We start from the raw sequence: 12494 nt of genomic DNA on the forward strand, positions 1-12494 counted from the left end.
GGCTGCAGTGAGCTGAGATCGTACCACTTCACTCCAGCCTGGGCGAAACAGCAAAACTCCGTCTCAAAAAAATAAAAACAAAAACAAAACAAAAACAAAAACAAAAACAAAACAGCAGAAAGCTCCTGATGCTGCTAGTGAAGTGTCCTCATGATGTGAGCCAGTCAACCCTCCAGACTCCCCTGCGAGCCTCCCTGTTTGTGCTCTAGTTTGTATTGAACTCATAAAAAAACCAACCAACCAACCAAACAAACAAACAAATAACCTCCCCATACACATATCCTGCTGGGCCCATACCTCTGTGTGTTTACTCATGCTGGCCCCTCTGCCTTAACCTCCCTTTTGCCCCCAATTCCCACCAACCCACATGCTGTCCTTCACCTAGCTAACTCCAACTCATCCTCCAAGCCTCAGCTCAGGTATCACCTCCTCCAGTAAGCCTTCCCTGACAGTCCAGGGTGATGTCTCTCCTTTGAGCACCTGTGGCCCCCTGTGCTCCCCTCTGGCATGACACACTGGATAGCACACTGCAATCGTCTATTTCTACCACCACCTTCTCCACCCAATTATGAGCATCTTGAAGCCAGGAACTATATGATACTAATCACGGAATTCTCTGCCTGTAATGGCACAAGGCATGGCACATCCTGGCATGCAATATTCACTGGACTGACCTCTCTCTCTGAAATGTGGTGAGCTGCCACATGGCTTCTCCTCCTGTCCTCCCACAGCACAGAGCTTTACAGAGTTATTATTAATAATAATGGCTATCGCTGAGTAAACACATACTGTGTGCTCAGCGCTTCACCTACGTCATCTTATTTAATTTTCACAACCATCACAATGAGATGGGTTGTTTATGAATTGGCTGGCATATCAGACATACAGTTGTGTGAGATGCCTCTCAGATTTATAAGAAAATGTGGGGGAAGGGCCAAGTTAGGTACTTTTCATCACAGATATAATGACAGTAATTCTAAAGTGGTTATATGAAGGAAAATATTGGTTTTATTCAGGTGAATGCACTATGCTGTATCCTGGAATCCAGTAGGAAATCACAGGGCCTGGATATGCAGTCATATCACTCCTTTAAAAAGGTATAAAAATCACATCGCTCCAAAGAAATGCACTAGTGAAACATTAGTGAAACGGTACCTATTAGGTGATGATAGTGATATATTTACATCTAAAATGTTGGAGGAATAATCCTGATCAGCCGTGTAGCTCTGGCTTGTCATCTTTGTTTTGAAAGGGATGCGATGCATCGGTCTTTGCATTGTTGTGTGTTTGCCACATTCCGCCTCTAGGGGGCAGGGAAGTCTCATGTATTATTTTCCCTTCTCAGCTTTTCAGCCTGATCAGGACCTTGATGTACGGTATGCCAGGCAGCCAGGAAATTTTCTGATACAATTTTTTTGAGGGGGGTAGGGGGCTGGCAACATGAATCTCATGCATCAGAAAATACAGTTTTATTTCTATTTACTACTTGAGAAAACTGAGGCTCTGAAAGTGAAGTGATTTGCCTAGTTACACAAAGTCCTTCCATGACACCACACTTTCTCTTAATGCTAAGGTCCCAGAGAGCTTCAGCTACTAAGCACTGGGGAATGGGCTTCCCCGTGTAAATGCTTCCAACAGGCAGGCTTGGAGAGAAACCAAATACCATGAGGAAGTTGTAGTAACTGGCAAATTATGTTGCCCTAAACGAGCTTCCCCAAAAGAGGAAGTAAGTCACTTACTAAGCACTCTTCTCCATGACCAATGTTTATGATCCTGCCGGGGAACACCGCAGTGAGTGAGGCAGAGGGGCCAAGTCTTATGTCAACCCTGAGATGCCATGTCCAGCTCAGGGTCTGAGCTCAAGAAAGGTTTGATGGATAAATAAGCAACTTCCCACTGGGCTGAGTGAACTGCATACAGCTCCTGTGCAGGCCTCTTTGCTCCTTTCAGAACAGAAGACTTGGCATCAAGGGTCAGGACCACAGCCTGACATGGTAGGGAGAGATAATGATCAGCAGATTGGTCTAAATGTCTCCAAAGTCTCGTCCAAGTCTGCCACCTTGACATTCTATGAATCGGAAGGCTGGTGAGCGTGAGAAGAGACAGCAAAGGCCAAAATGGCTCCAGGGAGCATGAGAAAAAAGCCACAGAAAAGCCAAAAGAATTTCTTTTTCCTTAGAGACGGGATCTCGATTTGTTGCCCAGGCTGGAGTGCAATGGCACAATCATAGTTCACTGTAACCTCAACCTCCCTGGCACAAGTGATCCTCTCACCTTGACCTCCCAAAGTGCTGGGAGCTACTGTGCCTACCCCAAGAGAATTCTGAAGTTGTCATTTCTTACTACAGGAGTCCTGGAAGGAAGAAAAAATTAGGTACCTTTGGCCATTAGTTCAGCAGGACTCAATCAGACATTCATTTGCCTACTCAGTATTTATTAAGCAGCTACTATGTGCTGTGCTATGTGTTTCCAAGCCTATAGCTCCTTCACTCATGCCCGCAGCACCTAGCACAGAACCTGACACACAAAATGCACTCAGTATATGTCAGTTAAATGTAAATCTGAAGGGGCTCTCAGTCTAACAGAGGGGACATGAGACGTAAACAACCATGAAGGAATAAAAAGGGGCAGAGTGCTCATTGAGAGGGTCAAGGATAGACCAAACATCAGAGACACCAGCAAACAGACGTAAGAGAGGTAAGAGCTGAGTCCAGCCTGGGAACTGGGTACAGCAGCCCAAGAGAAGGGAACAACATGAGCAAAGACCTAGAGGCTAGCAGAAGGCCTGAGTGGGCTAACCAGGGGGGCACACAGGTCAGCCTGCCTGGAGCATAGTCTGTAAAAAGACGAGAGGAAAAAGGCAAAGTGGGGACAGATCCTAAGAAGACCATGCAGGGCAGGTGGAGGAGTTTTCAGGCCAAAGAGAGAGTGAGACTACTGGAGCTGGACTGCAGAACATGGTCTGGCTGCACCTCATCAGAGGCTTGATGGAGCGAGAGCAGGAGGGGCAATCTACTAGGAGACCATGGCCAAAATTCAGGGGGTAATGGTGAGAGGGAGCCTGCCTAGAGCAGCGGTCCTGGGAGCTCTGTTGGAGGAAGCTAGGGCCACGTACCTGGAGCAGCTCTGATGTCTTTAAAGCCCACCTGTGGGAGGCAGCAGTGTACCATAGGCTTGGAAGCCAGACAGTTCTGGGCTCCATCTGCCTGAATAACCTCGGGCGGGTCACTGTACCTCTCTGATCCTTGTTTCCTTGTCTGAAAAAATGAAGATAATAGGCTGGGCGCGGTGGCTCATGCCTGTAATCCCAGCACTTTGGGAGGCAGAGGTGGGCGGATCACCTGAGGTCAGGAGTTCGAGACCAGCCTGACCAACATAGTGAAACCCCGTCTCTACTAAAAATACAAAAATTAGTCGGGGGTGGTGGCACGTGCTTGTAATCCCAGCTACTCGGGAAGCTGAGGCACAAGAATTGCTTGAGCCCGGGAAGAGGAGGTTGCAATGAGTCGAGAGCGTGCCATTGCACTTCAGCCTGGGCAACAAGAGTGAAACTCCATAAAACAAACAAACAAACAAACACACCCATCTGGCAGGGGCTCTGTGCAAATGAGGTAAGAAGTAGTGCTCCAGGGTGGGTTAGAACACTGCGGACCCTGGAGCCCAACTCCCTGGGCTCCTCCAGCCCCTTCACAGTTCTGCCACTTATTCATTGAGTGATCCTGGGTATGCTATCCAACTTTTCTGGGCCTCAGTTTCCTCATCTGTAAAATGGAGTTAATAACAATATCTACACGAGAGGATTCAGGTGGAGATTGAATGAATTAATACATGGAAAGCGCTTAGAACAAATAGTGCTTAGCACACAGTAAGAGCAGTGAAAAAATGTTAGCTATTATTACATAAAGCCACATAGCGTGGGGCCTGGCAGAAGGCTGAGACTCACTCGGTACACGTGTGGCCTCTTCCCCATGCTCCAGGCCTTTACTCTGCACCCAGCAAATTCAGAGACCTTGGTAGGCAGGGGTGGGACAGATGAGGAAAGGGCAGGCAGCAAGTCTGGTCAGACGTCTTCCTCCCGGCTGCCACCTCCACGAAGGGACCACTCACATTCCTTCCATACCCCTCATCCCTCACCCACCGCCCAGGTACTCAAACAGCAGCCTGGCCTGCCCTGATCCCTCCTTCCTCTGAGAACTTCCACTCCTCACCACCCTTGCCACTCATTTTGTCCTGAGTGCTGTCTCTATGGCATGGCTAGGCCTGCAACCCTGCCTCCCTGGATGGAGGGGAGCAGGGGTTCTGCAAGCGCTAAGAGCGCAGTGTTTGCTCAGCCTGGTGGCCCCTCCTGCGCTGTGCACACAGCCAAGAAATGTTTGTAGATGATAACAACCCCATTCTTGCCCCAGATCTAGATAGAGAAGCAAGACTCTCATTCTCATTAAATTCAGCATTACCATTTCCTCCCACACGAAGATAATGCTCACAACACAGTGGGAGGGAAGATAAATGATTTTCCCTCCTGGGAAGGAGAGACACCCCCTGGGAAAAGTACCCAAGACCCCAAAGGAGAGACTTCCCCTGAGCCTCTCCCTGGGCTCGCTGTCTCACGTGCTGTCTCTCGGTGGCCTTAGCCCCTGCGGGGAGCATGCTGACATCCCACTGCAAGCAGAGGACAGAGGACAGCATGTGGTAGACCATACACTGCCCTAGCTGTCAAGAATACCACGGTGGGCTGGGCGTGGTGGCTCAGCACTTTGGGACGCCAAGGAGGGAGGATCGCTTGAGCCCAGGAGTTTGAGACCAGTCTGGGCAACACAGAGAGACCCAGTCTCTGCTTAAAAAAATTGGGGGGATAGCAACTAGAAGGGCCAGCCTGGTGTTCTTTTTTGCAATTATTGCTCACTGCAGCCTTGAACTCCTGAACTCACTTGAGTAAGCTATGTTCACAACACTGCACTCCAGCCTGAGCGGCAGAGCAAGACCCTGTCCCAAAAACAAACCAAAACCAAAAAAAAAAAAAGAAAAAAAAACACCACCAGGCCAGCCCCTCTAGTTGCTATCTCCAAATGTAAGCCAGCTTGCAGGGTGGATGGGGGTGGGGGTAAAGGAAGGAGAGTTTCCACCACACCAGCTTCAGCCCACCACCGCCTACAGCAGAGCCAGAGCTGGGCCCATGCAAAAAGCGTGGGAAACGCAGCTCTTCAGTGTGGAGCAACTCAGCAGGGGCCCCTAGCACTCCTATAAATCATTCTAGGTGGCAGAACTGCAAGGGGGCCAAGCCAAGATCAACAACAAAAGCAGAGCTATTCTCTAATCAACCAGGCTTGGGGGGGTATGTGGACAATTCCAGGTAAAAAGACCTGAGCATTAGTCAGGACCAACGATTACTAAAAAGCAAGCAAACAAAACCTTCCTGTACAGAGGACCCAGGACCAAAAGGAGGTAGGGACGCATCTGCACTAGAAAGGCCACACCCTGAGCACAGCAGAAGGGATACTGGCATCCTGGAACCTGTCCAGAGGGGACGGTGCAGGAGGATATGGGAATCCTGGGTGGATGACATGGATGGGGGTGGACATGACAGCTGATGTCCAATGCAGTAGAGGGAAAGTTCACAGGATTGGGAGTCTGTCTTATTAGTAATGTAACCTCTGGTGGGCTTCACTTCTCTGACCCCCTAATTTCTTCTGCTGTAAAATGTGGATCGTGGTGACAGAAGCACGGGATCATTGGGAGGACTAAAGAAAGTCCCTAGGCACAGCGGGGCCCCCCCAACAAGCTGCAGCTCGGCCCAGGCACCACTCTCCCCTCTTCCTCCACCAGGGGGAGCCTGGGGACCAAGAGAGCCCAGCCTGTAACCGCTCTACCTAGCCTCCCCCAATGCTGCAGCCTCTGCTGCTAAACTCCCACCCTGCCTGCCCTCGCTTCCAGCGGCTTCTCACCCACTCCTTACAAACCCAGAACAGACCTAGCAAGGGAGTCGCTTGCAGCAGCAGCAGTGACAGCAATGGCTACTGCATCAACAGGCCCTCCTGATGCCAGGCCAGGAGGGAGAGTGGAAAGGAGGGAGACAGAGCCTTCTTCCCTGCCGCCGTCAACTCCCCACTCATCCCAGACTCATCTCCTCCTGCTCAAAACCTCTAGAGACCTAAGGCTCTCCTGGCCTCTCCTAGCTCAGTGCCAGGCCAGGTCCTGAGGCTAAGAGACTCCTGTTGGTTGGAGAGCTCTAGAGAAAAAAATACCAGGCCTTGGAGACAGGAAGACTTGGGTTCTAGTCCCAGCTCCATTAGCAACTAGTAGGGTAACCTTGAGCAAGGTCCCTTCATCTTGGAGCCTCAGTTTCCCCACCTCTAAAATGCAGTTGCCAACACTCACTGCAGAAGGCTTGTTGTGAAGTCCAAAAGAGGTAATAATGGGTGTGCAAATAGTTAATATATGGTCAGGAGAGAAACTTAAAGTACTACCTAAACCCCTTTATTAATCCAGTAGGAAATGCAAAGCAAGGAAACGCAACAAGCAACCTGGGGGGTTCGCAAAAAGAGGGAAGGACCAAGAGGTAGGCCTGCACAGATGGCAGAAACATGGAGCTCAGGAGCAAACAGGCAACCAGTCAGCCAAGAGATTCAGACCAATGTCTGCAGGGTGGAGAGCCAGAGTCATGGAATCCCATAACTGGGGACGACCCAGGTCATTTCATTGGGCTTTCTACCTGATTCAGGAATCATGCTTCCTCCAGTTCTCCCAGACTCCCACCCGAGCTCCGCTGAGAGCTCCAGGTCCATCCAGCTCCCGCCTCCACCTCTCGAGGCAGTCCACTGCACCACCAGAATGCCAGGTAGGAAAGTTCTTCCTAATCTATCTCAAATGTTCCCACTGTTTCGGGTTCTGCTCACTGAAGCCACACATAATGAGTCCACTCCCTCTGTCACAGGCCTGACCCCTCTAGAAAAGTCTTCTGCAGCCAGGCTCGACCATACCCCATGCAGTCTTCCTCTGCCCCCGGCCCACCATGGCCCTCTCCTGAATGGACCTTGGTCTACCTCTGTCCCTCTTCCAGTGTGGCGCCCCAAGGCACAGAGTCAGTCCTCCCGGACTGAGCTCGCAGCAGCCCTGCCTGGGCAGGAAAGCCCATTTCCTTTGCCCCCAGACTCCTCAGGGACAGTCCACACTAAAATTCAGCTTAGGGTGTGCTGCAGTGGAGCCCAGCCGAGCCCTCAAGCCACAGCTGCTGCTCCTGGGGCCCAGCCATCTCAACCCAGCACCCCAGCCTGCTGCCTCACCACGGGGGAGTTGCAGAGAGCTGTCTCCCGGCAGATTTCCTGAGGCAGAAGGTTTCCCCACCCCCAGCCCAGCCTCCAAGAGACACTCCACTGGTTGTGGCACATGGTAGGACCAGCTGAGCAGTGAGAGGAGGGGGAAGCCTGTCCATTCGCTATAGGACTTCAGACTTGCTCTGTAGTATGGCTGGATTAAACATAGAACCATTAAATCTGAGCTGGAGGGGTACTTCAAGATCATCCAAGGCAGACCTTGCCATTTAAAAAGATACGGGGAAACTGATGGCCTAAGAGAGAAAGAGACTCAGTCAAGGTCACAAAGCCAATCTGCAGCAGAGCTGGAAGGGGAACTCAGGTCTCCCAACTCCCAGCTCAGCGTTCCTTCGAATACAGCAGAAAAGAAATAACGGAGCCTTTAGGGCAGCCTTGGGAGTCTGCATGCCCTTGACTCTCTCAGCCTGATACATGTATCCCAATCAGCTCACCGTGGTATCTACACAGAAAAAGTGGACCCAGCCCATGTCCCACAAACCCAAGAGATAGTGCCAAGGTGTCCCAAATAGACACACAGACCCCAGTGCAGGAACTGGAACCGATCCAGCAGAGGGGCAATCTAGACTTCCCTTCCTGGTAGGGCTCTTTAAATGGGTGTTGTTTTTCTTGAAGGGTGGAGAGGGGGTGGACTTTGAAGAACTAGCCAAGGGCTTGGCCTCCATCTTTGCTCCCCCATCTTTGCTCCCCCCGGCCAGAATGTGCTGCAGTTCCCTTCAGAGGGATGCCTCAGCCTCCAGCAGCCATTCTGGTCCCCACCTGCCTCTCTGGTAAGGGATGGAGCTGAGGCGGCCAGAGGAGAAAAGATCAGGCAAAAAGAAAAAGGAAAAAAAAAAAAAAAAAAGGCGGGGGTGGGGGGCTTTCTCTCCCTTGGGGCCCTGAGTAGACACCCTCGCCGACCATAAAAATTCCAACCAGCGTACCCAAAATAAATAAATAAATGAAAACCCATCTTCTGGCAAGGATGCAGCTAGGGATTGAAGAAGTGGAGGCGGGGGAGGCGGCGATGACTGCTCTAGTCCCTCGCTGGCCACGGTACCGGGAAAGAAGAGACGCCTGCACTCATCTGGCCAACCCAGTCTGGGGTGGCCAGGGAAGGGGTGTCGGCTGGATGAGGGGGACCTGGCTTCTCCTGGCGGGTTGGGACAGGAGAGGAAGACACGGAACCAGACACTGGCTTCTTACTCTATCAACTGGACAAGTTGGAGAGGGATCTAGAGGGAAGAGCCGGGGGTACAAACACACATTCCTTACTTTCTCTGGAGGGTCGTGGCCGGGCTGGTGCTGGTACTGGTGCTGTGGCCTCCGCCGGCGCCGGGACTGGAGCTCCTGGATGCGCCACGGCTCAGCTGGCCCCGCTCCCGCGGTGGCCGCGGCCCCACGCCCACCGCCGCCGAATAGCCCGCTTCCTTCTCGCGGCCCGGGTGCGCCGGTCCGGCCTCCCGCCCGCCACGCTCGCGGCCCAGGGCTGGGTTCTCGTGGTGCAGGTGGCACTGGGCCACGTCACGCTCGCGGGCTGTGTAACTGGTAGTGTCCTGGAGCGGGTAGGAGGCGTCCCGCTCCTTGTCCCGATACACAGCCTCCCGATTCTGGTAGGCGCCTTCCCGGTTCGGGTAGCCCACGTCCCGGGCCGCCTGGTGGAACTGGCTCTCCCGCAGCTCGCGGTGGTGGAACTGGGTCTCGCGCAGGTTCTGGTACTGGCTCTCGCGGCCCGGGCTGTCCCGCGCGCCGTGGGGGTCCCGGTGCAGCTCCCCGCGGTGCAGCTGGCTCTCCTCTCGCAGGTCGCGGTTCTCCTGGGTGAGCTGGTCCAGCTGGCCCTCCAGCTCCTCGATGCGCCGCCGCTGGGTCTCCAGCAGCTGCTGCTGGCTCTCGATGATGTTGTTCAGCTCCAGCAGGTACTCCACGGCCCGATTTGGGCTCTCGGATCCCGGGCCGCCCGGGGGCCCCGACCCCGCCTCCATCCTGGCGGCCCAGGGGCAGGGGAACGGGCAGGAGAGCCCTGTCCCCGCTCTCTCACGGCGCCACCCTCCCCCGGGCCCAGCCGGGGGAGGGGGCCGGCGGGACGCGAGGGCGCGCACCGGGCTTGAGGGCCCGGGGGCCCTAGGGGGCCCAGGAGACAGCGCTGGGGCCGGCGGCACGGGGAGCAGGAGCTGAGGCTGCCGCCGCTGCCGCCGCCACCACCACCACAGCCACTGCTCGGGAGGACGCGGCCCACGGCGCTCCGCCCGCTGCGGAGTCACTGCGCAGCGCGGCCGCGCGGGACCGCCCCGGCCGCCGGCCCGCCCCCCGCCCCTGCCCCCACCCGGCTCGCCCGGCCCGCCCCCGCGCGCCCCACCTGCGGCTGCCACCCGCACCCGCAGCTGGACTGGCCCCAAGGCACCGGCACCCGGCCAGGGCCAGCCCCATGACACCCAGCAAGAGATCTCTCCATTCCACCCGTCCCAGGGTCCTCACTTAACGGAGCCTAAAGAAGCCCTCCTTCCCAGAGTCCGCCCGTCCCTCGGGTTCGCCAGGCTGGGGATCTTCATCCAAAGCCATCCCGGGAGGAACCCCCATCCCAGGCAGTCCCCAGGTCCCGACAACCCGTGGACTCCCCATGCCCTAGGTCTGCCAATCCCAACCAGTGTCAGATTCCCCTTCCTAGCCAACCCCTGTGTCTCCTACCTCAGGCGACCTCCCTCCAGCCCCCATCATGGGCAGTCGTCCCTGAGTCTCCCATCCTAGCCAGTCCCTTGACTGTCTGCAGCTGCCCTCATCCCAGGCATCCCTTGGGACTCCCAAAGGATGCGCACACACACACTCATGCACAACATCGCAGGCATCTCCCACTCCAGCCAGCCCTTACACTCTCCATTCAAACCAGTGTCCAGATCTCTTACCTCAGCCAACCCCAGAATCCCCCATCTCAGCCAGTCCCCGGGTCCTCTAACCAAGGCAGTCCAGGATCTCTCAACTCAACAAGCCCTCGGACTCCACATCACAGCCAGTCTTGGGATCAAGGCTCCATTCATTCAACCAACCCTCATTTCCTGCTCTCCTTTAGAAATGCTCTCCCCATTCACTCCATCATCCCCATCCACTGAAACTGTACCCATCCTTCAAGACTTAACTCAAATGCCACCTTACTGAAGCCAACCCTGATTTCCTCAGCCAGAAGTGCAAGCTACTGCTCTCTCTCTCTCTCCCTCCCTCTCTCTCTCTCTCCTCTTGACCTCCTGCTGCACTCCCTATCTTGTGGCATTTGTGGAACAAGTGGAATTTGCCTTACAGCACATTCATCTGTGTTCTTGTTTTATGTCCTCTGCCAAACGGAGCTCCTTAAAGACAGAAACGTGTCTTAATTTATCTTTGTGAGCAGGTTGGGTTAGAGGAGAAAACATGAGTTTTACAGTCAGACAAAACTGGATTTAAATTCCATCTTCTCTCTTAATTTCAATTTCCCTATCAATAACAGCTACCTGACAGGGTGGTCTTGGATAAAAGCATGCAAAAAACACCTTGCACAGAAAAGACAACCCACAGAATGAGAGAAAGTATTTGCAAATCATGTATCTGATAAGGAACTTGTACATAGAATATATAAAGAATTCTTACAGCAACAAAAAGACAACTAATTTTTTTTAAATGGGCAAGGAATTTGAATAAACATTTCTCCAAAGAAGATAAACAAATGGTCAATAAGCACATGAAAAGATGCTCAACATCATTAACCATCAGGGAAATGCAAATCAAAACCACAATGAGCTCTCAGTGCTACCCATCAGGCGTTTCCTGCATTCTCCCATAACCTAAAGGGAAACTTCCACAATGTCTGGAGCCCTTAATGTCCTGCAGATGAAGGAAGAGATATCCTCAAATTCCTTGCAGCAGAACCCCACTTGAACGGCACCAACCTTGACTTCCAAATGGAACAGTACATCTACAGAAGGAAAAGTGATGGCATCTACATCATAAATCTGAAGAGGACCTGGAAGAAGCTTCTGCCATTGTTGCCATTGAAAACCAGACTGATGTTAGTATTATATCTTCCATGAATACTGGCCAGTGGGCTGTGCTAAAGTTTGCTGTTTCCACTGGGGCCACTCTTATTGCTGGGCACTTCACTCCTGGAACTTTCACTAATCAGATCCAGGCAGCCTTCCAGGAGCCACGTCTGCTGGTGTTTACTGATCCCAGGGCTGACCACTAACCTCTCACAGAGGCATCTTATATTAACTTGCCTATCATTGCTCTGGGTCACACAGTCTCCCCTGCACTGTGTGCACACTGCCATCCCATGCAACAACCCAGGAGTTCCCTCAGGGGGTCTAGCGTAATGGATGCTGGCCCAGGAGGTTCTGCACGTGCGTTGTACCACCTCCCGTGAACACCCATGGGAGTTATGCCTGATCTCTATTTCTGCAGAGATCCTGAAAAGATTGAAAACGAAGAGCAGGCTGCTGCAGAAAAGGCTGTGACCAAGGAGGAACTTCAGGGTGAATGGACTACGCCAGCTCCTGAGTCTACTGCTATTCAACCTGAGGGTACAGACTGGTCTGAAGGCATGCAAGTGCCCTTTGTACCTATTCAATAATTCTCTACTCAAGTTTGGAGCACTCAGCCTGCCACTGGAGGCTGGTCTGTAGCAGTCACTCTCAGATAGCTGAATGGATAGGAATAACCACTGAGTGGTCTTAAGCTGTTCTTCCACAGGCTCTTGAACAGAAAATGGAAATCAGGTTGATGGAAAATAAATATCAGTTTCTTAAACACACACACACACACACACACACACACACACACACAGAGATACTACTTCACATCCACTATGATAGCTAAAATCCACAGAACAGACAATGAGAACTGTTAGCGAGCATGTAGAGAAATTGGAACCCTCATTCATTGCGGATGGGAATGTAAAATGGTGCAGTCACTTTGGAAAACAGTTTGGCAGTTCCTCAAAATGTTAAACATAGAGTTAGCATATGATCCAGGGATTCCACTCCTAGGTATATATCCAAGAGAGATGAAAACATACATCTACATAAAAACTTGTACATGAATGTTCACAGCAGCATTATTTGTAATAGCCTGAAAGTGGAAGCAACCAAATGCTCATCAGCTGATGAATGGATAAACAAAATGTGGTATGACCACACAATGGAATAGTACTCAGTCATTAAAAAG

General features: G+C 52.5%; 1 protein-coding gene and 1 pseudogene across 6 annotated transcripts in view; one reads left to right on the forward strand and one right to left on the reverse strand.

Moving 5' to 3' along the window:
- IQSEC2 (IQ motif and Sec7 domain ArfGEF 2) overlaps positions 1 to 9581 on the reverse strand; it is an 89246-nt gene extending 79665 nt beyond the window's left edge. For 3 of the 6 annotated variants that reach the window (XR_008654771.2, XM_055267240.2, XM_063634820.1), the window contains exon 1: positions 8583 to 9417. Coding sequence is in view for 5 of the 6 variants with exons in the window: in XM_055267240.2 (XP_055123215.1) it covers positions 8583 to 9289 (707 nt within the window). In the remaining variant the exon portion in view is untranslated. Of the gene's footprint in view, positions 1 to 8582 lie in introns of all 6 variants that reach the window. The other 3 variants (XM_055267241.1, XM_055267234.1, XM_055267235.2) reach the window with 2 other exon arrangements.
- A 1554-nt stretch (positions 9582 to 11135) lies between these two features.
- On the forward strand, positions 11136 to 11901 carry LOC129475178 (small ribosomal subunit protein uS2-like; annotated as a pseudogene).
- Positions 11902 to 12494: the final 593 nt, after the last annotated feature.

The sequence above is a fragment of the Symphalangus syndactylus genome, chromosome X (genome assembly GCF_028878055.3).
Source record: "Symphalangus syndactylus isolate Jambi chromosome X, NHGRI_mSymSyn1-v2.1_pri, whole genome shotgun sequence".
Lineage (NCBI taxonomy): Eukaryota > Metazoa > Chordata > Mammalia > Primates > Hylobatidae > Symphalangus > Symphalangus syndactylus.